The 24,072-nt window shown below is 40.5% G+C and overlaps 1 protein-coding gene across 1 annotated transcript in view; it reads left to right on the top strand.

Moving 5' to 3' along the window:
• LOC121323312 (sodium/potassium/calcium exchanger 2-like) overlaps positions 1–20,337 on the top strand; it is a 138,878-nt gene extending 118,541 nt beyond the window's left edge. The window contains exons 7-9 of the mRNA XM_041264342.1: positions 16,352–16,492; positions 18,480–18,569; positions 20,167–20,337. Coding sequence (XP_041120276.1) covers positions 16,352–16,492; positions 18,480–18,569; positions 20,167–20,337 — 402 coding nt within the window. The remainder of the gene's footprint in view (positions 1–16,351; positions 16,493–18,479; positions 18,570–20,166) is intronic.
• The last annotated feature ends 3,735 nt before the right edge of the window (positions 20,338–24,072 follow it).

The following is a 24,072-nucleotide window of genomic DNA, read 5'->3' as shown; positions in this document are numbered from 1 at the left end:
GTTAAGGGGAAAAAAGTTTATTATTGAGAAAAAAATTATATATTAAAAATACAAAACTGAAAGATCACAATTGGATAAGTCTCCACCCCCCTGAGTTAATATATGGTGGAAGCACCTTTGGCAGCAATTACAGCTGTGAGTCTGTTGGGATAGGTCTCTACCAACTTTGCACACCTAGACTTGAGAATATTTGACCATTCTTCTTTACAAAACTATTCAAGCCCTGTCAAGTTCCTTGGGGAGCACTGATGGACAGCAATGTTCAAGTCATGCCACAAATTTTTGATTAGATGTAGGTGGGGCCTTTGACTGGGCCACTCAATGACATTTACCCCTTTGTTCCTTAGCCACTCCAGTGTAGCTTTGGCTGTGTGCTTTGAGTCATTGTCATGCTGAAAGGTGACTTCCATCCCAGTTTCAGCTTTCTTGCAGAGGGCAGCAGGTTTTCCTCAAGGACTTCTCTATACTTTGCTCCATTCATTTTCCTTTTCTCCTGACAAGTGCCCCAGTCCCTCCCGATGAGAAACATGCCCATAAGATGATGCTGCCACCACCATGCTTCACAGTAGGAATGGTGCTCTTTGGGTGATGCGCTATGTTGGGTTTGTGCCAAACATAACGCTTTGCATTTAGGCCAAACAGTTCCATTTTAGTTTTGCCAGACCACAAAACTTTTTACCACATGGCTACAGAATCTCCTGAGTGAGTTTTTGCATACTTCAAATGGAATTCAAGGTGGGCTTTCTTGAGTAATGGCTTCCTTCTTGCCACCCTACCATAAAGGCCAGATTTGTGGAGTGCTTGGGATGTTGTCACATGCACACTTTGACCAGTCTTGGCGTCTTGGTAGCCTCTGTGATCAGTCTCCGTCTTGCTCGGTCATCCAGTTTGGAGGGACGGCCTGATCTAGGCAGGGTCTTGGTGGTGCCATACACCTTCCACTTCTTAATTGTCTTCACTGTGCTCCAAGAGATATTCAGTATTTTTTATACCCAAACCCTGATCTGTGCCTTTCAACAACTTTGTCCCAGAATACTTTTGAAAGCGCCTTGGTGCTCATGGTTGAGTCTTTGCTTTGAAATGCACTACCCAGCAGAGGGAACCTACAGGAATTGCTGAATTTATCCTGAAATCATGTGAATCACTACAATTTAAACGCAGGTGGAGGACACTTAACTTGGTGTGTGATTTTGAAGGTGATTGGTTACACCCAAGCTAATTTAGGATTGCTATTACAAGAGGGGTGGACACTTATCCAACCAAGTTATTTCAGTTTTTATTTTTAATTAATTTTCTACAAATTTGTTGAATATTTCTTCACTTGTAAGTTGTGGGGTAGGATGTGTAGATAAATGAAAAAAAAAAAAACGATTTTAGTGCATTTTAATTCCAGGCTATCAGGCAACAAAAGGTGAAGATTTTGAAAAGACTTTCTATAGGCACTGTATGTACACTCCATTCATTGATGGGTTCTTAATTAAGTTGTAAAATTATATAATTTTAAATTAATCACTGTTAGTTTTTTTTTTCGTGTATTGATTCGAAATGTAATTAATAATTTAGGTAAGGTTTATCATTGTCAAAAAATGTTCTCGAGGAAGATGGACACCCAGAACCCCACCCCCACTCCCTCCCTCATGCTCATCCACAAGAAATAGCCTGAACCAGCATTCCAGTTGATGAAACCTGGGACCTGTGTGATTTATTTAGTTTAATATGAATCCAAGAAGATTTCCTCTATGGATAGTGCCATCTGCATTCATTCCATCTGTAGCTTCCAGGTCAGTCTACTTCTTTAAAATATTTTGTTTGTTCTTTCCCTTTTATTGCCTGCTCTATGCTTAATACCCATTGCAGTATTTATCCTTCGTATTGCATCTTGGCTTCATCATACTGAATGCCTCTTGTAAAACTATACAGATCTCTAAAGCAGAGTAATCAGTTAGCATTTTAGTGCCTCATAGTGTATGACATACCTGCTTCAGGACAGATTCACTCTATGTCTGCAACTACATTTTGTTATAAGAAAATATACCATCATTTCTATTTTGTACTGGAAAAAAGGAGGATCAAAGGGGAATTTTGTGGAAAGTTTTAACATGTGTCTAAAAACATGGTACGTGTGGTTGTTGTTTACCATAATGTACTGTGGGTTCTGCTGGATGGATATGAAAAAACAAAAACAAAACCTGAATACAAAAACCGAGCTGGCTTTAGAGTATAGGCTGTTTGAAAGTATGTTTCAATACTTTTTTTCATTGTTCTCACAATCTGAAAAAGGCAAAATATCTTGTCAATACAGCCGCCTTCTTTTCATTCAAATGTGACCTTTCGCCTCTGCCAGTCTCAAAAAATTGTGTAAGTCTCTAACATAGTGCTGAGGAGTGTGTGAGTGAAGATTAGTCAGACCTCATGGGATTGGTACAGCTGAGCCACTTGTTTACCCAATATAGTGCCTATAGGAACTACTCACCCCCCTTGGACGTTTTCACAGTTTGTTGTGTTACAACCTGAAATCTTGATGCATTTAAATGGGATTTTTTTTCCTTTGATTTACACAACCTACGCAACAGTTTGAAGAGGCAAGATCATTTTTATTGTGAAATAACAGTTAAGTATTCACCCCCCTGAGTCAATACTTGGTAGAACTGCCTTTGGCAGCAATTACAGCTGTGAGTCTTTTGGGGTAAGTCTCTACCAGGTTTGCACATCTGGATCGTGCAATAATCACACATTCTTCTTGGCAAAATTGTTCAAGCTCTGTCAGGTTGGATGGGGATCGTTGGTGGACAGCAATCTTCAAGTCTTGCCACAGATTCTCAATCGGATTCAAGTCCGGGCTTTGACTGGACCACTCTAGGACATTCACTTTCTTGTTTTTAAGCCACTCCAGTGTCGCTTTGGCTATGTGCTTGAGGTCATTGTCCTGAAAGGGGAATCTCCATTCCAGTCTTAGGTCTTTTGCAGACTGAAGCAGGTTTTCCTCAAGGATTTGCCTAATTTTAACTCCATGCATTTTGCCCTCTACCCTGAGAAGCTTCCCAGTCCCTAGCGATGAAAAGCATTCCCATAGCAAGATGCCACCACCATGCTTCACAGTAGGGATGGTGTTACCTGGGTGATGTGCTTGCACCAGACATAATGCTTTGCATTTAGGCCAAGTTTTTGTTTCATCGGACTACAGAATCTTTTGCCACATCTTTTCAGAATCTCCCACATGCCTTTTTGCAAATTCCAAGCAGGATTTTACATGGGCTTTTTTCAGAAATGGCTTCCTCCTTGCCACTCTTCCATACAGGCCAGATTTGTAGAGTACCTCAGCTATTGTTGACACATGGACAGGTTATCCCATCTCAGCCATGGAACGCTGTACGTATTTCAGAGTTGTCATTGGTCTCTTGGTGGTTTCTCTGACCAATGCCCTTCTTACCCAGCTGCTCATTTTGGGATGATGGTTTCGCCTTTGAAATCTTTTTATACCCCTCCCCTGATCTGTGCCTTTCCACAACTTTATCCTGAGGTTGTTTAAAGGCTCCTTGGTCTTCATAGTAGTATCTTTGCTTTGAATACACTACCCAACTGTGGGACAGGTGTATTTAATCAGAAATCATGTGAACCACTTTTATTGCACACAGATGGACTCCATTTAATTTATTGTGTGAATTCTGAAGGCAATTGGTTGCACCTGAGCTATTTAGAAGTGTCATAGCAAAGGGGGTGAATACGTATCTAATGAAGACTTTTCAGGTATTTATTTTTAATTGATTTGTTTTTCACCACCCCATTTTTTCACACATTAAATCCCATTTAAATGCATCAAGACTTCAGGTGGTAACACCACAAACTGTGAAAACCTCCAAGAGGGGTGAATGATTCCTATAGTCCAGTGGTCCTCAAAGTAATTTGGGCACAGGCATAAATTGATCTTACTTGGCTGTTTGTGGGCATGCTGACTATTGCATATGGGCATATATGCATATATATATATATATATATATATATATATATATATATATATATATATATATATATATATATATATATATATATATTCATGGTTATATCTTTTTTTTAAATGTAGATTTCTTTTTCACATTGAGCCCTTTTGAAGTAAATGTGTGACCTGAGTGGGAGGAGGTGAACAGATAGTAGGAGGCTTTGATAAAGGTTACAACAGATCAGCTTTCCTTTCGACACTACAAGAAAAGCTTCTGTATTATTTAAAATTGTAGGGCCAGATTTTTCTGTCAGCTAGCTTTCAGACAAAAAGAAAACTCATGCAACAATTGAAAAAACTCTTCATCTGTTCATATGTTTCACCATGAACAAGTTTTAGTTGATTTAAGGATTATTTAACTTTTAGGATAATTCGTTTTTTATCCACAGAATGTCATTTAAGGACCAAAAGGAGTGTGAGGGGTACTTTCTTTTTACCACAACCACGCAATCAATTGTTAATATTGTTGGAACAAAATGTGTTTAACAAACTTTTAAACCATGGAGGAGCACTCCCTTTGTGTGTTTGGTGGATGTCCTAGTTTGTAATAAAAACATCTTCAAACCAGGAGAAAAAAAATTCTTTCAAACTGCAGTATTGGAGGAGGGATGAATAAAAAAATGTCATGCTGATGTAATAGTACACAATATATTATTCATTTTGAAATATTTTCCACAAACTCACTTTGGCTTCCGCTCGATCAATATTGGTAGATGTAGTTAACTGCTTACAGAACTACAGTGGAACGAAAATTAATGTGTGTATCTAAATAAATGAGTTATCTTTGTTAAACGCATACACTACAGCTTGTTGGCACAGGCCCATGTATAGAAAAAAAATAATCAAAAGCCTTTACACTGGATACCTGCCAAGACTTAAGGAGCAGTAAGAATGGTCTTTATTATTTGGGCATACAGCCACTTTGGATTTATTATTCTGCCCTTGATGAATGATTTTCCATAGCTTTGTTATGAGGGCCAGGTTGAATAATCAAGGATGCTGTTGTAATATTACAATGAAAGCCAGATGTTGAGTAAACATTTGTTAAGTACATTTTACAAATACATGTAAAATATATAAATCATGAAGAACATTAGTTCAGTCCACTTCCGGTCATAAAAATACATGTTAGACCTTCAAAACAATCAGAATTAGAATTGTCATGTAATGTCAAAGCAATGTTTGAGATCACTTATGTTTTTTTTTTTGTTTTTTTTTAATTCTTAATTTGAATAGTTATGGGGAAATGTTTCTCAAATGAAATCATGAAACTATTTTCTGTCTCAGTGAATAGTGTAAATAAATTATATTTTCTCAAATTCGAACTGAAATAAGTTTCTAAGATAACAAGTTCAAATAAAATACAGCTTCCAGATAGATAGCTAGGATATAGATGTACAGTATTAATATTGTTTAAACTTTTTTTTATTATTATTATATTGTCACATTATAAATTGTGCATTATAATAAATATGAACTGAAATTGTTTTATAGTAATAGATTAATATGAATTATTGATAGTACAACTTTTCAAAACGTAAAAAAAATGAAATTCAAGTTAGCTGATTGCCACTTTAACAACCCTGTATTATCACTAAATAAGATTGCAGCAAAGATAGGTGTTTTATATCGAAAGAATATCTTTCTTTGAATCATTTCGGTTACGTCGTTTTATTTTTGTTCCATCTAGACTATATATATATAGATATAATATAGATATCGTCTATAGGATATATATATATAATAGATAGATATATATATAGTTATATAGATAGTCTAAGACAGATTAGATAGACATACAAAGTCAGGATAACTGTATTGGAAACTGTAATGACTTATCTTTAACTACAAAGAATCTGCCAAGGTCCAAACATATTTTAAATTTCTTTAAAATGCATATTATATCATAGCTCAAAGATTTATATTTCAAGATCCACAAAATGTGCTGGTATATCCACATTGACGTCCTGTAAAGAAAGCTTCCAACTCTTTTCCCCTACTGGAATTATTTATAAGAAGCAGCTGCAGTATGTATTTCTTTTTCTTCTCTTTATATTATAATACAAACTTTTTCATTTTCATTGCACTACAATTAATAATGGTTTTGTTTTTTGTTTTGAAGACAAGGCTAACCTTTAGGAATAAAAAAGCTGCCATTGTTTCATGCTAAATGTTTGGCAACTTTTCAGTTAAGTCTTGTAGCAACTGTTGGCTACTCAACTTGATGTATCGGTTAGCAACCTGCTTCGCAATTTTTTTTTTTTTGTTACTAATAAGTTTGCATGATGTATTGCTCTGTTACCCAGCAGCTTCTGAAAGCGTTGTACTCTTTCACTAACTCTGCACACAAGTCTATTCTGCCTAACCCTTTCCAAACCATCTGGACCAGTTCAGAATTCTTATGGCGTGCCCGTCACACCATGCCTTTCCCAGAGCCTCTGCCACCTATACCAGTAACAGAAGCAACTAACTTGTCCAGAGACCCTGTAATACCTTTTACCAAATTGCAACTGCAATTTGCTAAAATCATTGTGGCATTAACTGAATTAAATGCTAAAAATTGAATTGCTATCTTTTGTGGATAGGGCCGTTAGCGGTTAACAATGAGCATTTTAAGTCTGATCAACCATAAACCTAACTTGCTAGTAACATATACTGTATGCTTCTAGCCATTAATAAGAAGCATGAGTTTATTTTATGGCAATCGCTGTCCTGTGTCTTTGCCAGTAATGCTATCTTCACAAAATGACACACAGAAAAGCTCTGTTAAATAAGCCGTTGTATTATTTTCACACAAAAGACAAAAAACGCAGTGCGTTTTCCGAGTCCTGAAAGTCCTTTTTTCAAAGTGTTTTTTGTACCCAATCTATTACAGCCATACAATGTTCTACACTAACTTGTTTACAGAGGTAGGTTGCTGTGCATTAGTTATAATTGCATTTGCCTTGCTTTCTTAACATTTATGAATTGTATTATATATTTACTCATCTTATTACTGTGTTCATAAAGTCTAGTCAGTTTTCACACACCATCATTTTATCAAATTACTTCTGAAACTCCAAATTACTCCTACGTCTGCATCTTGCTGTGCAGTGCTCAGAGCATACAGCATGCAAGGTTAATTGTCAGCAGTGGTGGGTGTAAGGTTGTAGACAGTCATCCCCTGAATCACAATGATTCTAGCTGTCTGTAACAGTTTTTGAACACCAAAATTCATCACCGGAATTTAAAAAGTATTAACTGTCCAACTGCCTGTAGTATAAACCGGCTAGTTTTGAGACCTCAAAAAGCTGCCTTTGCAGATTCTGATCCCTGCAGGTGAGGTGGCTTTCAAAGCTTTATGACTTTATAATTGTAATGATGCTCACTTGGGGAGTGCTTGGTCGCCTGTTTTCACATAACATCTGACCTGTTTGTACATTCATTATCACTATAGTACATCTATTACTGACGGAAACTCTGAACAAATCTGTCTTTTCTTTTTGGATGATACAAAAAAAATAATCACTTCTATTTGTATAATTCAGCATAAATTATCTCTTTTGTGGTCACATTTGTTTTAATCTCTACTGTTTTCATACTTCTTCCAGTTCATAACCCCACATGTCCTGGGATAGTCTACTGCACTTTTAAACATCAAATTGGTTCTTTCAGTCAGCAGTGGAAAGGACAAAGCTCTTACCACTTCACAGACTGGATAGTTAATTTATGTTTCCCTCTATTCCAGTCAGCATTGAGGTTATAAACAATTTTCTACAGATTTGCCACAGATTATAATATTGCTCTGCCATCTGTCTTCTTTAAAGATTGCCTTGACAGCCCACTGATGTTGATTGAGTGGCTTGCTCAGACAATCCCTTGCTGCAGAAGGAACAAAGCAATGGATGTACATTGAAGAAATTCTTATTTTCATCATCTGCAGAATCTTGTATTCCCTGTTTAGAGGCTTTGAGTAGCAACAGCAGCATCACCTCTCTATTTTAGGCATGCCTAACTGCATTTCTCTATAGCTTGAATACAGATTGCTAGACTTGTGTAATCATTTCATGCTGGCAGGGATCCACATAAGTGTTTGGCATTGCTGCTTATAAATAGATGGTTTAAAGTCAGCTTGGTTATAAAACACTGCGAAACATTGTTCAGATTCAGAAGATTACTGTATACTGTCATCTGTGTTAGATTGTTGTGAACATTTCAAGTACAAAATAATCTTAAGTTCCCTTTCAATAGGATATAAGCTCTTATAACCCAATTTACCCGAGTACTTGTAGCAAAGCTGTTTCTTTAAGAGCCGCGTATGCGTCAGACGTCATCTCCGCCCCCAGGAAATAAATACGAGTGACTCAAATGGCTCAGCACCATTTTCTCTTTCAGCCTGCCTAAGGAAGGTGTGAGCTCTGACTTTAAGTCTTAACTACGGTGATAAGATGATTAATTCACTTTTACTCTCTCGTTTCATATTTTTAAATAATTTTAGCGATAATTCTTAGCTTATGTTCTGATTAAGTCCCCTCCGCGGCCATGTATTCTGTGCGAAGCCGGCAGCTCTCCCCACCCTTTCCCCGGGATTCGGTACCTTGTTGCGGCTAAGTATACGCTCTCTCCCTTGCTGCTTGGCTCTTCATGAGTAGATATTCAGCACCTTTTCATATATATATATATATATCTATCATCGCCGACAGCGACCTCCCTGATGCCTGACCTAACTCCCCATTAGGTCAGTCATCGCCTTTGCTACCGCCTGGAGCTCCCCTGTGTCCGCTTCTGTACCCCTTTCCTGCAGCCTCTCTACTAACTAGGTCTGATAGAGCACCAGTATAACCATGGCGTTCGCTGCTCGAACTGACAGTGCTGCCGATGCGTACGCCTTCTTCAGCATCGCATCCGTTGTCCTGCAAAGCTTGGTCAGGCAGATTGGGTCCTTATCGTGGAACCAATACCGTGACCATGTCCCCGATAGTGGGGAATGTGCCTAGGCCCGCTTCTTGGTGTCCTGCATTGTGCAGCAGGGACTCTGTTCTGGAGGCTGAGGGTGCAGACGCTGGGTTGCTCCAGGTGGAGCGCACCAATTCCAGGAAATCCTGGCACAAGGGGAGTACCTGCTGTGGGTGCCCTTTCTGCTGCAGAAAATGGTTCCCCTTTCCCTCCTGTTCTGCCGGCCAGGGAACGTCCGTGGCTGCAGCTGCACGCTGCATGAGTGCCCGGAACTCTTCCCTTTGCGACACATGCAGCAGGGGCGGTAAGGAGCTCCCCGCTGTGGCTTGCTCGCTGTAAAAGACAGCTTGTGTGGGCTAGGAGGTCTAGGTGCTGGGGATGGGGAGCGAGACTGGAGAAGTTGGGGCTGCCCGGTGGTAGGGGGCAGTCTGCCCTGAGATTTAAGCAGGGTCTCCAGCATTGTCTGCTGAGCCCTCACAGTCTCTGCCAGCTCCTTAAAACACCGTTCAGCCAAGCTTGGGCATCTCTGAGGTGACTCAGATGGGGAGCGCCTGCGCGGGGAAGGAGAGTGGTGACCGCCTATCCCCTGGTGAACGTCCCCTCGAGCGGAACCATCTCGTTTCCCCTGAGAGGCTCCTACACCTCTGCACTGGTGGTGGAGAAGGGGAGGGTGACTCATGTGTGCAGGGGAGCTCCCTGGTCACTGTGGCGGGGGGGGGGGGGGGGGGGGGGGGGGGGGGGGGGGGGGGGGGGGGGGGGGGGTTGTTCCTAGAGGACCTCTGCGGAGGACCCTGGACCACGGACAACATTCTACCATGGCTCAGGGAAAGAGACTCCGTTGGGGATAGGGCTGCTCTCCTGTGACGGGCTGTGGACTGTTTTTTTTTTGGTCACTGCGGCCGATTAAATCGGTGTAGAGGACGACGTCATGAGGTAGTGGAAGAGAGTAATGGCCGCTTGCCAATCTCACAAGAGGGGTCGAAACCAGCTCCGACAGCAGAATCAGGCAGGAGCACTCTCGATAATAAGTGTGATTTTACCGTGAACGATTTTAAATTTGAAGGTATAAACCAACAAATCAGACAAATTCAGACAAAGAAAGCACAAGGCAATCTGTGACCTGTTTCGTTGAAGTGGGAGAGAAAATGGCAATATGCTACTGTGAGGATGTCCCTCTTCAGCAGGAGGTGGGAGGGACTTCCTCCTCACAGCAGGGCCCTGATAGGGCAGCTTTTTTATATATGCTCAGTGATTGACGGTCAAAGAGGGCTCTTCCCGTTTGGTAATGGTTGTCATTCAATTGAAAGGGAACCGTACATACAGTACTTACATTTGTTACTGCTTGGAAACAGAGCACACCCTTCTGCTTCCTTCTATTCAGCAGTCCTGAACAAACTGGCTGTCTCCATTTTAAACTCTGCACCTGGCTTTAATTTACAATGACTGCCAGGTGTAGGTGATAATTATCAATTAAACACATTGACACATGTTTTTGGCAGGGAGGATTTTAACCCCCTCCTTGCTCTGTTATATATATATTTATTGTAGAAAATGCAGATGCCAGCTCTACAAAAGTATTCAAGAACAGTTTATAAAATCCGGGGTGCCTCGTCCTGGGATACAAATAATTAGAAGTCTCCTCCAGTGGGAAATCCCATCGAAGGAGAAATGAAGACAGCAACTCCCATTTCAATTAAGTCCACATCACTGTCTTACTTACTGTCTGTCTGTTCTTGTGCACATTCATTCCACAGCTGAACTGTTTTTTCATCCTGGGTTTCACCCTTGTGCTGGTTGGAAGAAAAACATTCCAGCAGAGGATAAGCACAACAGGTGCATCCACTGCCTGGGAAGGGAGCATACAGAGGGGGCAGTTAGAGGCCACAGCGCTTGCACGTCTTCAGCTCATTTTTCTAAAAGGACACTGGAAAGCAGACTAGCCCACTGTTCCAGGGATCGATCTGCAACTTTGACGCCAGCACACCTTGACTCGCCCCTTTCGTCTCCTGCAGTGCAGTCAACAGAGTTCCCACTCCCTGGTACACCGGGAGCTAGGAAACAAGCCGCTAGAGGTAGGAGTAGGACCAAGAGTCCGTACTCTTCTAAATCCTCCTCTGTCTGGACAGGTCACTGGACAGGTCACTGGACAGTTTGTATAGGGTGCACAATGCAGATAAGCCGGGCCTGGCCCAGTTTCTGTCTGTTGAGGCCTCTTTGGTGCAGATGCCTAATCTAGCATTGCCGCAAAAAGACATTTCATGTACAAACAAATAATGCCACATCACTGAAATGATGCTGAAAAGGCCTATGCAGCCTCAGCATTTTGCACACGTCTTTGTAGCTACAGTAGCATACAGGTGGCTTACCAGTCCATGCTGCTATAATCACTGTCCTGGAACCATAGGCCCTTGCCCCTTCAGTTTTGACAAGCTGAGGATGATCCAGTTTTCTAAGGACAATGGTCAGGCATCGGGCACAAGCATGGCTGCATTGGTGGTTACAAGAAGCCAGCTCTGGTTCGCTCAGGCTCAAGTATCTGACAAAGGCAAGGCGTCATTACAAGATGCACCTTTAACACCCTAGCATGCGTTTGAGTCTGATCACAACTATGGTCATGAATCCTCAAGACAGCCCTACTTACACAAACATGTAATCTCAATTGTCCACCATTTTGGTGAAAGAGAAGGGTTTTACTCCAGGTAATTCCTGGTGCCGAAACAGGATGGCGGCCTCAGACCGATCCTCGACCTGTATCGAGAGTCTGAAGGTTCAAAATGCTGACAACGCGGCAGCTGTTGCAGTCAGTAAGGTCAGGTGACTGGTTCACTACAGTGGACCTCAAGGACACCTACTTTCACATCCCTACAAGACCCGGTCACAGGAAGTACTTACGGTTCGCCTTTTAAGGCAACATGTACGAGTTCCGTGTACTGCCGTTCGGCCCCTCTCTAGCTCTTCGCATGTATTCAAAGTGCATGGATGCTATATTGGCCACTCTCAGACTAAAAGGCATCAGAGTGATCAATTACCTGGAGCTATTTTAGCTCAGTGCAGTAGTGAGGGTACTGACCTTCAAGAGACTTCTGGGCCTGATGGCAGCAGCAGCATCCCAGATCCTCCGCTGAGGGTTCTTACACATGCGCCCTCTCCAAGCCTGGTTCAACCACAAGGTCTGGCACCCTGGCTTGGAATGCCAACACTTACTCACAGTCTCATCACTGTATGGAGGCTCTCTCCTAGTGGAAACAATCAGCTCATGTGTGCTTGGGCACAGCTCTGGGCTGTGACACGAGGAGAGAGGTGGTGACTACAGAGTCTTCCAACCTAGGTTGGGGGCGCTGTCTGGAACGGCTTGGGAGAGTGGGAACCTCCATGGGAGGGTCTTCGCCTAAATGTTTTGGAGCTGCGATCAGTTCATCTGGCCCTGCAGCAATTTTTTTTCCAGAGATACAAGGGAGATGTACTGATACGTACAGACAACACCACAGTGGTGGCTTACATCAGCCATCAGGAGGAACTCCAGTCTCTCTGTCTCAATCATGTTACTCGGCTGCTTTTGCTATGGGCTCGCTACCACTTGCTTTCAATAAAAGCAGTTTACCTGCCAGGGGTGAGGAACTGGGCAGCGGACCTCCTCTCCAGAGGTGGCTCCCACAGTTCGGAATGGCGACTTCACTCAGAGGTTGTGAACCTCATCTGGGAGAGGTTTGGGTGTGCTCTTTGTGACCCAGTAGTCCACCCATTGTCCCCACTGCTATTCCTTAGTGGAGAGTGATTACCTGCTAGGCATCGATGCGCTGGCCCACAGATGGCCCATGACTCTGCTCTATGCTTTCTCACCATTGCCACTGCTTCCACTGTGCATGGAGAAGATCAGGCAAGATCGGGCCCAGGTGCTCTTAGTAGCCCCACAGTGGCCCAGGAGAACATGGTTCTCGTCTCTGGCACAGCTCCTGTATGGTCGCGTGGGAGTCTGTGGCACCCAGATCCAACAGCTGTAAGCTTTGGGTCTGGCCTCTGACGGAGACATTTGAGTCGTCTCGGGTTATCTGACACGGTCATTGAGACTCTTCAGAATGCCAGAGCAACATCTACAGGCTCCCAGTATGGCTGTAAATGGGGTGTATTCCTGAAGTGGTGTCAGCTCCGTGAACTGGACCCCATGACTTGCCTCATGGCACATATATACTGCAAATTTTGCTGGACCTTTTTGATGAAGGGAAGTCTCCCTCCACGCTTAAGGTCTACCTGACAGCTACCTCAGCTTGCCATATTATACACTTCCTGGCGGGACAGTTTTTGAAGGGTGTTCGGAGGTTAAGATCCCCTAGAAAGGACCTTGTCCCTCAGTGGCAACTTAATGTAGTGCTGGAAGAGCTTACAAAACAGCCATTTGAGCCCCTGCATTCAGCAGAGTTGAAATTCTTGTCATTAAAGACAGCTTTTCTGTTTGCGACTCCTAAGCGAGTAGGTGAAATGCAAACATTCTCAACAACGAAAGCCTGTTTGTTTTTTCAGAGGCTAGTACTAAGGTTACTATCCGCACTAATCTTGCATTTCTCACTAAAAGCATTTCTGCTTTCCATATCAGCCACTCAGTGGAATTGGAGGCCTTCCATCCACCTCCTTTCCAGTCTGACAAGGAGAGAAAGTTCCAAACACTCTGCCCGGTTAGGGCACTGGCATATTATGTTGACCGCACCCAGAGTTGGAGGCAATGAGAGCAATTATTTATTTGCTTCGGGTCTAAGTTTCACAGACAAGCCCTGTCTAAACAGCGGCTGTCAAGGTGGATTGCAGACACGGTCAGGATTGCATATGATCTAGCCAACCTGACCCCACCAGAGAAGGTCACATGTCACTCCATAACTCCTTTCAACCTCTTGGACATTATTCCAGGGCGCATCTGTCACAGACATTTACAACACTGCAGTATGGGGCACACCTCATACTTTTAACAATTTCTACACACTGAATAACGTAGATCAGCAGAACCCTGGTTTTGGGACTGGAGTGTTAAAAGCAGCCACTCATTCTGCTTTTTAACACATTTTTATTATGTTCCACTTTAAGTCCTTTGGGTAGTTAGCCATACACCTTCTTTTGGACTTTTGGCGTTAAATGCTGAGGTTACTCAGTGTAACCTTGCAGCATATACACTGCATGAGGAGTCTAACTCTGTACTTTGAACTATATGCCATGGATCCTCTTCGGTCCTCAGCTAGAATGCTAAATGCAGTTATCTTCCTTTTAACTCTTTGCAGTCTATTTATTCAGCGCTTGACAGACGCGTCCAATTTATTTTCACACGCGCTGTTTATTTTACACGCACAGTTTAAAATATTTTTTTCAGAGTAAACAGGTTTTAAAGGCATTGAATCGCAAAAGGACACTCAGTACTATATCTACAGCCAAGCCCCAACCCTTGTTCACTGTATTATTCACATACCTCTTTATAGACTGCATACTGATAAATCCTCTCCTGATCATTCGTTTTATCACCAAACTTCTCAATAATGCGATCCAAGTTACTATAACATCTCAAAAACCTCTGCAAATTTTGAGCGCTGAATGCAGTGCATTGAGCTATGAGATAGGGCCTTTTTTCGGTTTCATTCAGCTCCTATCGGTCTCACTTGGCCATTGAAAGGTTTTCTCTGCTTTTTCCAAAGAAAAAATGAACTGGAAAGGGAAAATTGTAATTTCGGATCTGGTCCGACATAGGACCACAAAGGGTTAACACATCTACAGATTCTGCAAGTCCTTCACTTGCGACGGCTTGAGTATTCTATCCCATCAGGTAATGGTTACATTTCGTACTTGAAAGGGAACATTAGGTTATTATCATAACCCTGGTTCCCTGAAATAGAAATGTAACCATTAACCTTCAAGGTCGCTGCATTCACTCCAACACAGCAGGCCTGAAAAGAAAATGACCCTGAGCTTTATGCGTCATTGGTATTTATTTCCTCCGGGTGGCGGAGACAACGTCTGATGCATGTGGGGCTCTTAAAGGAGAAGCTTTGTTATAAATAGGCTTATTTCAATATTAATTGGTAAGCTCGTTAAATGTCGAATTCCCAAAAAATGAGTTTGACTGAAATAAATTTCTATACGATAAATGTAGGTAAAACCACTCGCTATTTTTTAATTTCTTACCAAAAATAATAATTTAGAAATCATCTCTAGTTTTATGTAGTTTATATGCTTGCTGTCTGTCCAGTCTCTGTTCTGCTCTGAATGGCTAGGAGTCGCTGTCAGTCATCTCAGTGGTCCATTAGTACTGTAGTTTCACCCTGTTCTGACAGATCTTTTTGACTGAAGCAGCGCTAGAATGCTCTCACTTGCCAGCTACAGAGCCTGTCATTCAAAGCACCTACTTTGAAATTAACGAGTTAAGGTGTATGTAAGCTTTTGCTTTAGGTATACAGTGACAGTTACTAGTTTATTTGAAAATGGGGGGCAAGAGAAGAACACTTAATGAATATTGTGCAGAATACCCTGCCTGACGGGTGAAGTCTCCACGAAGCAGGCCTGGCTGTGCTAAAGCAGGAGACGGGGAGCTCAGACTCTGAATAATAAGTTAGTTCTGTTCAACTATCTAATGTTTTGTTCTGTGCATATTATTTTTACTCATAAATATATGCTATAAAGGTCTGTGTAATACACTTTTATATGCTACATTTACTACGGTTTATTTCAGCCAATTTTTAAATGTACAGCTCAGCTGTGACCAAATGTTATTTCAATTAGAATGTTGGTAACCCATGGTTTTGTTTCATGTCGAATATGATAAAGGGGTTTTGCTAAATGAGCCATTTTTCAATGGCATAAAAAGTTTTTTTAAACCATAAAGGTTGATTTCACCCGTTCTCTGCTTGAATTGAAAAATAAAGGTAGAAAAAATATTCTTCTAAATTAAACCTCAATATTAATTGTCGATTTGGCAAAAAAAAAAAAAAAATCAACTAGTAGCAAGCCTAGTTATAAGTGCTCAGGTAATTCAGCTATAAGAGCTTATATCCCATTTGGTAATAGTTACATTTCTATTTCAGGAAGCCAGGGTTATTATAATAACCTAATGTTTTCTATTTTGTTTTTTACCTAAGAGATACAGTGATCTATACAGCTCAATATACTGTATCTTTTTAGAATATAAATTATAAAGTGATAAAGAATATGTTAGAGGTACAATATTAATAATAGTTTGCAAGTATTATGTAAAGCTGAAGACGAGACCTTGTTCTCACCCAAGTTCGTCTGTCTTATCCAAGCCCATTTTCCATTTCAATGTAAAGTTTATTGAAGCAAAGTCAGACACATTGGCATTACTGGTCATTTTATGCACAGCACCCATTTCTCCAAAGACAAGTCAGTGGGTATGTCTCTGTGTGCTAAAAGTCTCATTCCTGTGTTTAGGGAGGAGATGATGTAGAGGATGACGATGACCAGCCCCTGAGCTTGGCCTGGCCGGACACGAACCGCAAACGCTTCACCTATCTCATCATCCTACCCATTATCTTCCCACTGTGGCTCACTCTTCCCGACGTCAGGAAACCAGTAAGTTACTATGAAAAAGTAGCAATGCTTGGTATGTTCGTTTCTTCCATTTGCCGGTTTAGGTCGGTCTTGTTTATGTCAATGGACTTGGCAGTATCATAATATATTACCCAGGTAAATAAGATACTTGGGTTGTGTGGTTACATATTAATAACTTTATAAATACACAACCACATGTGCAAAAAAAATGCAATTAAAAAAGATGGTGCCAACTGCAATTAAGTATATTGTTACATATAACTAGACAATTGTATATGTAATTACTGTGTTATTACGGTAATATTACTGTGTGGTTAGAGGCAATGTAATGTCAAAGCGCTTTCTCCAGTCTTTTTCCAACAGTGTATGTTGCCAGCACACAGGTTTGGCAGAGTACTGTTAACCACCATGTCTCTTTAATCAAACATGGACAGCACTTACTATGCCTCCCAGGGCATGAAATCCTCGGAGACGGGAATATAGTGGAGGCAGTTGTATGTAAGCCATATTATCCATTATACAATCTGGCATAGCCCCACCTGTCCCACTAAAAGTTTACTACATAACACAACTGGCTTTGAAGCCATTTACACTCCTGGGAACTTTCTTTCTTTGAAGCACTAAGCCCCATTTAATTTATCTTAATCACTTCATACACCTTGATTATGAGTCTGTCTGGTTCTTCAAATTAAAATGATTCTTGCTGTTATTTTATTCCCGTATCCAGGTCAATTTCAAGTCCTCTTATGCTCCAGATGAATGCATTTTATAGTTTATTTTTCCTGTAGCTCTGTGATAACTAATCTGTAAAGGCAGATTTAATATTGCTTGTTGAATCTTCCTCTACTCACCTCTAAATTATTTGAAAATAACAGTCCTTAAATCTTAAACATTCCTGTAATTGTTGTTTCAGATCTGTACAAATGTAGGCTCTGCTCTTAGATAATGTAACTGTTACTCTTAACCCTACATTACTGGGGGGTGCATTGAGTAATAGAGTAATTAACCTTTAGCCGGTATCTGGTAGAAAATGTTAAGACTAAAAGGAATCAGAATATCACTGGAGATTTTGCCCTGATGTGTTTGTAAATTGTATTTGTATTGCATTGTTTACAGTATTGTACTTTATGCACCCTGAAATAAAACATCTAATTTCAAAGGTGTGAAATAAAGAAGTGTCATTGCCACATTGCTTTTAACCTTGGGACATATAAATGATCTTTTTTACATTTACATTGAGTACCACTGCCCTGGATAATGCTGCTGGGATGCTTTGTTTTTGTTCATAAAAACTTCCATTTGAAATTTTCAAATCGTCATTAAAGTTAATTGTAATATAGAATTGAAAAGTTACTCATTTGTGGAAAAATTGTCTAAAAAGTTTAGATTTTCTGATTTAGTGTGTAAAGTTAATGATCGATCAAATCAGAGGAAAGCACCTCTGGAGTGGAGAGGTTGTGGTTTCAACTGAGGTGACTGCTGGGATTAATACATTTTCTCAGATTTGGAATCTTTTTAAACTCCTCGGCTTGTCATTTAAAGTCAAGATAAAGTCTATGTTGTCACAGAGCTGCTTATATTAAGTTTGGGGTGGGGGTTGAGGGGTGCATAAACATAAATTGCTGGTATCACAACAGCCCCTCGGTTAAAACCACACGCTCGTCACTCTCCTGGGGCGTGTTCTGCACATCACATGACACACACTGGTTCTTTCCTTCCTGGTGGGAACTAGAGTGAACCAGGGTCCGAGGGAGTGTAATGTTCAGTGTGTAATTAAGCCAGTGTGTTAACAACAATGAATAAACAAACGTGTTACATTTCTGATAAGTTTATCGTTTATTAGTTATAGGTTCTAGGTCAAACTATAAGTGTTATATTCACTGTTACCTGTTCTACACATTAAAAGATTAGTTTGAACTTGCCACATATCCTGTACTGTAAACTAAAAATCCGGCTCGGGTGCCAGTGTACAAGATGAAGTTCACATACTTTTATTTCTGTCTTACAGAGTGCAAAGAAGTTCTTTCCTATCTCGTTTTTAGGCGCCATCTGCTGGATTGCATTTTTCTCCTACCTGATGGTCTGGTGGGCACACCAGGTGAGGACTCTCTTATTTTGAATCATACCCATGTTAGAATTGCGAAGAATGGGAGTTGGTTGGAAACTGTGATACTTGATGTGTCTAGCAGTGTTCTTGCTAATTATTTTATGTGGGGTAATATATTTGAAAAAGACTACCCTGTATTTATGGTATGGGATGCTTTGATCTTTCAATTATGTGGACTGTGTAGTGTATAATATAGCAAATGGAGTTCCAAGGTCACAGAGTCACATGGAATGCGTAAATTAAACATTGGAATATCACTTGCAATACACAACCAGTTGCAAAGCTTGACAAAGATGTGTGATAGTGCTAGTCCAGAAAAGCAAAGAGGCTAGAGCCTGTTGTGTTTAAAAAAAATAAATAAATAAAACCTATTCACTGAAGTCCTTAGTCTATCTAAAAACTATGAAAAGGTTAATATCCATAAAAATCTATAGCCAAAAGAAAAATATCAGTTGTAGACCTTGAATTGACAAAGCAACCATTTTTTATCAAAGTTTTTTATAAGACAGCTAAATTGTTTCCTCCACTATGTAAGATTTTTAATGAAGACATCAGTGTCAATCCAATGCCTTTAAAAAAGATTTAAGCCTCTTGTGCTCTATTTCTGTCCTTCCATTAATCTGGCCTCAGAACGATTACAGCAGCAACAACTAGGTAAAACACCTGCCGAAGCATTTCCAATTTTTTTTTATATTTTTGAGGAGCAACAAGCAAGATCTATGTCCCTTAGTAAATTTTTCTATTCACCAAGCAATAATTTCCCAGCAATACACGCCAATGTGTACAGCACGGGGTAAATAACACAAGAAAAGACAGTCCCAAATAATAAACAATATCCACCTCACAATAATACGAACACGGTCACCAGTCCTGGGTGCATGAGGTAGTGCTCATGGTGGGTGATACAAGTTTATATTTGTGACAATTTGTCCGGTTTAGTGCTGGCCCTTGGCGACAGCTCCGGAACTGTGTTAGCTGTCTAGTATCGTACAAGACAAGACAATTACAAACAAACAAAACACAACACTCACAATTTTAGTTTCTGGCTTATTTTACTGTCCTTCTCGGTTCTACTCACAATAAACCAATGCGAAGGAACAGTGCAACTGCCTCTCCAATCTGCGGCTGCCACGTCATTTCCCTTCCAGGTCAATACGTTATTGCAACGGAATCTCGCCCCCTTCCTGGCTGGACGACTTCCCTTGAGCTCTTGGAAAGAACTGTCAGGCCAGCTCGTCCAAGGAACTCTGTACTTGCTGCTTAACTCCCTCACAGGTCGGGAGGGTGATTTACAACCAAGAATCATTGTATTTCTGTCACACTCTCCCAACAGGACATTGGACATTTGCAATCCTTGTTGTCAGCTTATTGTTATATACGGTACCAATCTAAAATGTCATCCAATGGTTTTAAAGAATTGCACTGGTGAATTACAGATTAAAACGTGCCCTTTGCCCTTCTGAAGATTTCCATTTAATGATAGCCGTATTAATGCTTTCATTAACAGCAAAAAACACTTTAAAAATTAATTAAAAAGAATATGGTTAAAACCAAGAAAACCCATTGCAACAAAATTCTCATTCTGCAGGTTGGAGAGACCATTGGGATCACTGAAGAGATTATGGGATTGACAATTTTAGCAGCTGGGACATCCATTCCTGACCTAATCACAAGTGTTATTGTGGCACGCAAGGGACTGGGGGACATGGCCGTGTCCAGCTCAGTGGGGAGCAATATTTTTGACATTACTGTAGGGTAAGTCATCAAACTGCATCTGCACATTTTTTTTTCCATATAACAATTTACTGTGGGAACTATGCAGAGTAATTTCAAAGATACCATGCATTTGCAGGCACAGAGCATTGTAAAAGATTCTCAAAAGTAAAATAAGGTGGAAAGTAATGAATCCCAGCATGAGTCATCAGCAGAAGCTGGACATGAGTACTTGGTCTCAGTGATTAATAACCTGGTGGCTTTTTTAGCAATACTTTGTTCTTATAATCAGCTGGGGAATAAAACCACATTTCTCCCTCCTTCAATAATGTAGATGTTGGATTATGTTTCCACTGTAGCCTTTAATCAGAGCATTAAGTGTTATTATAGAAGGGAGCTTTTGTTTGGACACAGGATGTTTGGGCTGAAGATTTTTCCTCACTGGCCAAACTCTTGTGGAAAATGTGCAATATGTTTGATTTTATTCTACGGCTGGTGTGTTATTATTCAATAAAAATATAGAAGCAATATGTTGAAAATGACTGCAATGGTAAATGAAGGTGCTTGTTGTAAACACAAGTACAAGTTTCTATTTATTTTTTTAAAACAAACAGAAGACAGTTTTTAAAAAAGCCTGATTTTTTTTTTTTTTTTATCTTCTTCCATTCACCGACGGAAAAGGAACCGACGGAACATGAGTACTCATGTGTTTGTTGTACCGTGGACACTGTGCAGTCGTGCGTTGCCCGGACAAGCCACGGTAGCACGACGACAAGTAGTACAACGACAAACAGTAGGACAGGCAAGCGGGAGAAACGTTCACCTTTACTCGTTCGAGGAGCCCAAGTAGTACAAGACGACACATGGAACATAAGGACCAGTAGTCACAGTGATCTCCTGTTTTAGTAATACACGGGACAAAGGGCAACTGCGTGGATAGATTTTAAATATTTTGGGGGGGTGGGAGGGGGGGGGCTCCCCCCCAAACCTGGGGGGTGGGTACATGGACCTAAAGTGACATAATAGAAGGCCTAGCATGACTTTGGACGTGGACAACCTGAGAAGAAATGACCTTGTCATCAAATCCTCTAGATGCCTGACCTGGGTTTGCATGCAATATGTATTCAAAACTAAACAGAAGTAAGAAAAACTAATGAAATTGCTGTATTACTGCTGGCACCAAATTAAAGGGAGAGGGCTAGGGCAGGAGAACACATTTTCCATGGAAAAAGAAACATAGAGAGACACTGTTCTTCAAGTTTCAGGTGATGTGCTTCAACTGAATTATCTTCTATAAACTGAATGGTAAACCATAATGTATTAGTTTTATCTGGGCGTTCTCAAACCATGTAGGTAAAGATAGGGACCTGACTATTCATCTAGCCAGTACAGTGCATGCAGATGGAACATTGAAGTTTGGATTTCGTCAGAAGTTGATACTGCAAAGCTAACAAATGTACTATTTAATTGTCCTACTTCATCCAATGTATCCTGTGTAGAAGTCGTGTCAGCAAAATATATATTTAGCAGAGTATTCAAGTTACTGCAATGCTGAAAAGATTCTGCGTTATACTTGGGTCCCAAAAAGCAAAGGTAGGTTAGATTGCAACAGCCGGCACATATTTTAGCAGGCATTAAAACAATGTATCAAAAATGAAGAAAAAAAAAAACAAGTTGCCTATGGTAGATATTATGACTTCAACGGTTGAGTAAATACGAATGTGCATGTCAAAGCTTTTTGGGGAGGGAGGGATTTTTTTTTTCATCTGTGGATTAATCTTGTGTACTGTGATGGCTATTGTCAAGCTTAGAACGGGCGATTGTGCTAACGTGATTCGTCCACAGTAAGCGATCGACAGTATAAACTCCCACAGAATAACCTGACATTCAAAATGTCCCCCAATCACCAGTACAGTAAAGAAAACAAACACTCATTGTGACGATCGGGCGGTTCCTACAAAACAGAATCCTAATACCAGAAACTGGCAAATAGCCATGCCAGTCCTGTGTACACATACACAGAAAAAAACAAACAAACAAAACAAAGAGATATATCCCAGTTGGTGGTGATCAGAACCCCAAATGATAACTCACTTTGTTAATAATCAGTTTTAATTAATTTTAATTTACTTCAAATAACAACAATAATATCAAATACAATATAATTCTTAAAATCACCAAGCGCAAACAAGCTAGCGCCTCTCAGTTCCTAACTAAGCAAAACAAAATGTCAAGTTGGAACATTGAGCAGATGAAACAAAACAGCAACACTTACTGCAAAGGTTGTCTTGTTTGCGTTAGAGTGCTGCTCCTTTTTCTTTTTATTTGTTTAAACTCCAGACAGGTAAGTTTTTCAGTTTGTTCTTGGCTTTTGGTTTGAATTCAGCAGTCTCCACTGTTATCCAACAGATAACGGCCAACTATGCCACACCCTGTGTTTTTAAACAAGGGTGCAACATAAGCAATAAACCCTTAAAGGCACGGGCAGGCCTTAGGTCTGCCACAGCGTGTATGCGGTTAACAATCTTTATAAAGACACGCATTACACTAATAAATGTTTTTATTAAAACCTATGAATGTAATAAAATGTAAGTGCAAAAAAGTAATGCCAGTGCATAAATGTACAGTATAGGTAGACTGCATTACTGCAAGTTGTTTCTAGCGAAGATATACGCATCTGGAAGGTCCTATGTTGCAAATATGGATGGCAAACTTTATCAGCGTTTTCCAAAAAATTACAATTCGGCTGTATATCTGAATGCTGCTCCATAGCATGCCGCAGTGTTAAAAGCGCAGCACGCACATATGTAGCCATTCATAAAAAAATATTCCATAGTCACCCAGGCGGTTCTGTTTTAAACGACAGGCAGGTGGTGAACTCATTTATAACAATGTGGGGTTTTTGATTTGTCAATCACAGTTTTCACTGCCATCCATATTACAGCAAAGCAGGACTGAAATGATTTCCTTTTCTCTTTCCAACCCATGCTTGCTTGCTGTTGCAGTCAGTGCTGTTTTTTCAAACTGTAAACCCGACACTGCGGGTACAGTACAGAGGCAATCACTCAGTAACGAGGTGCAAATAGCTGACTGATCAATCGGTCAAGCTTTTACTACAGTAATGTGCTGCCTTTTGTATTGAAATCTATGTGAATGGCAAGGTAACATGGTGAAAACAGCTGATTGGTGGATTATTAAGAGTGATTACTACAGTGTAAGCAGTGCGTTTGTTATTTAAATCTATGTGAATGGTGCATAACAAGATACAAATAGCTGAGTTTGCCCAAAGTATATGGAGTGCTTCACACGGTATAAACGATGCCTTTGTTATTGAATTCAATGGGAATGGCAAACAGCAAACGCTATTTGTCCAATATAAATGGCTGCCCGCAATAACCTTGTACGGTGTAAGTGGAGGATACTGGTATTACCTTTCAAGTCAGCTCTTACATAAATGACCGACTTAGGTCCTTAATAAGATTTTTCTGTTTTTCTAGATGGCTGACTGGTGATTCACCTTGAGCTTGGTAAATCTAACCTTTTGAGGAAAGTTGAACTGAATATCCCTAGTTCCACCCATACTGTTTGCAGAAACACTTGTACAGTAGTTGTAATGTTGTCCATGCCAATCAGGAAAAATACCACAGTTAGTAAAAATTAGTATGAAAATATCTAAGTAGAAACTTAACCATGCAATGAAATATCTAACCTTCCTTATATATTCACTATCAAGAGCAAGTATGTCTAGAATATATCTAATAGTATAGTGTATGAAAAGTTA

This window comes from Polyodon spathula, chromosome 1, assembly GCF_017654505.1.
Source record: "Polyodon spathula isolate WHYD16114869_AA chromosome 1, ASM1765450v1, whole genome shotgun sequence".
Classification (NCBI taxonomy): domain Eukaryota; kingdom Metazoa; phylum Chordata; class Actinopteri; order Acipenseriformes; family Polyodontidae; genus Polyodon; species Polyodon spathula.
Note: the sequence above shows the minus strand (reverse complement) of the source record. Positions and strands in the feature narration are given on the sequence as shown.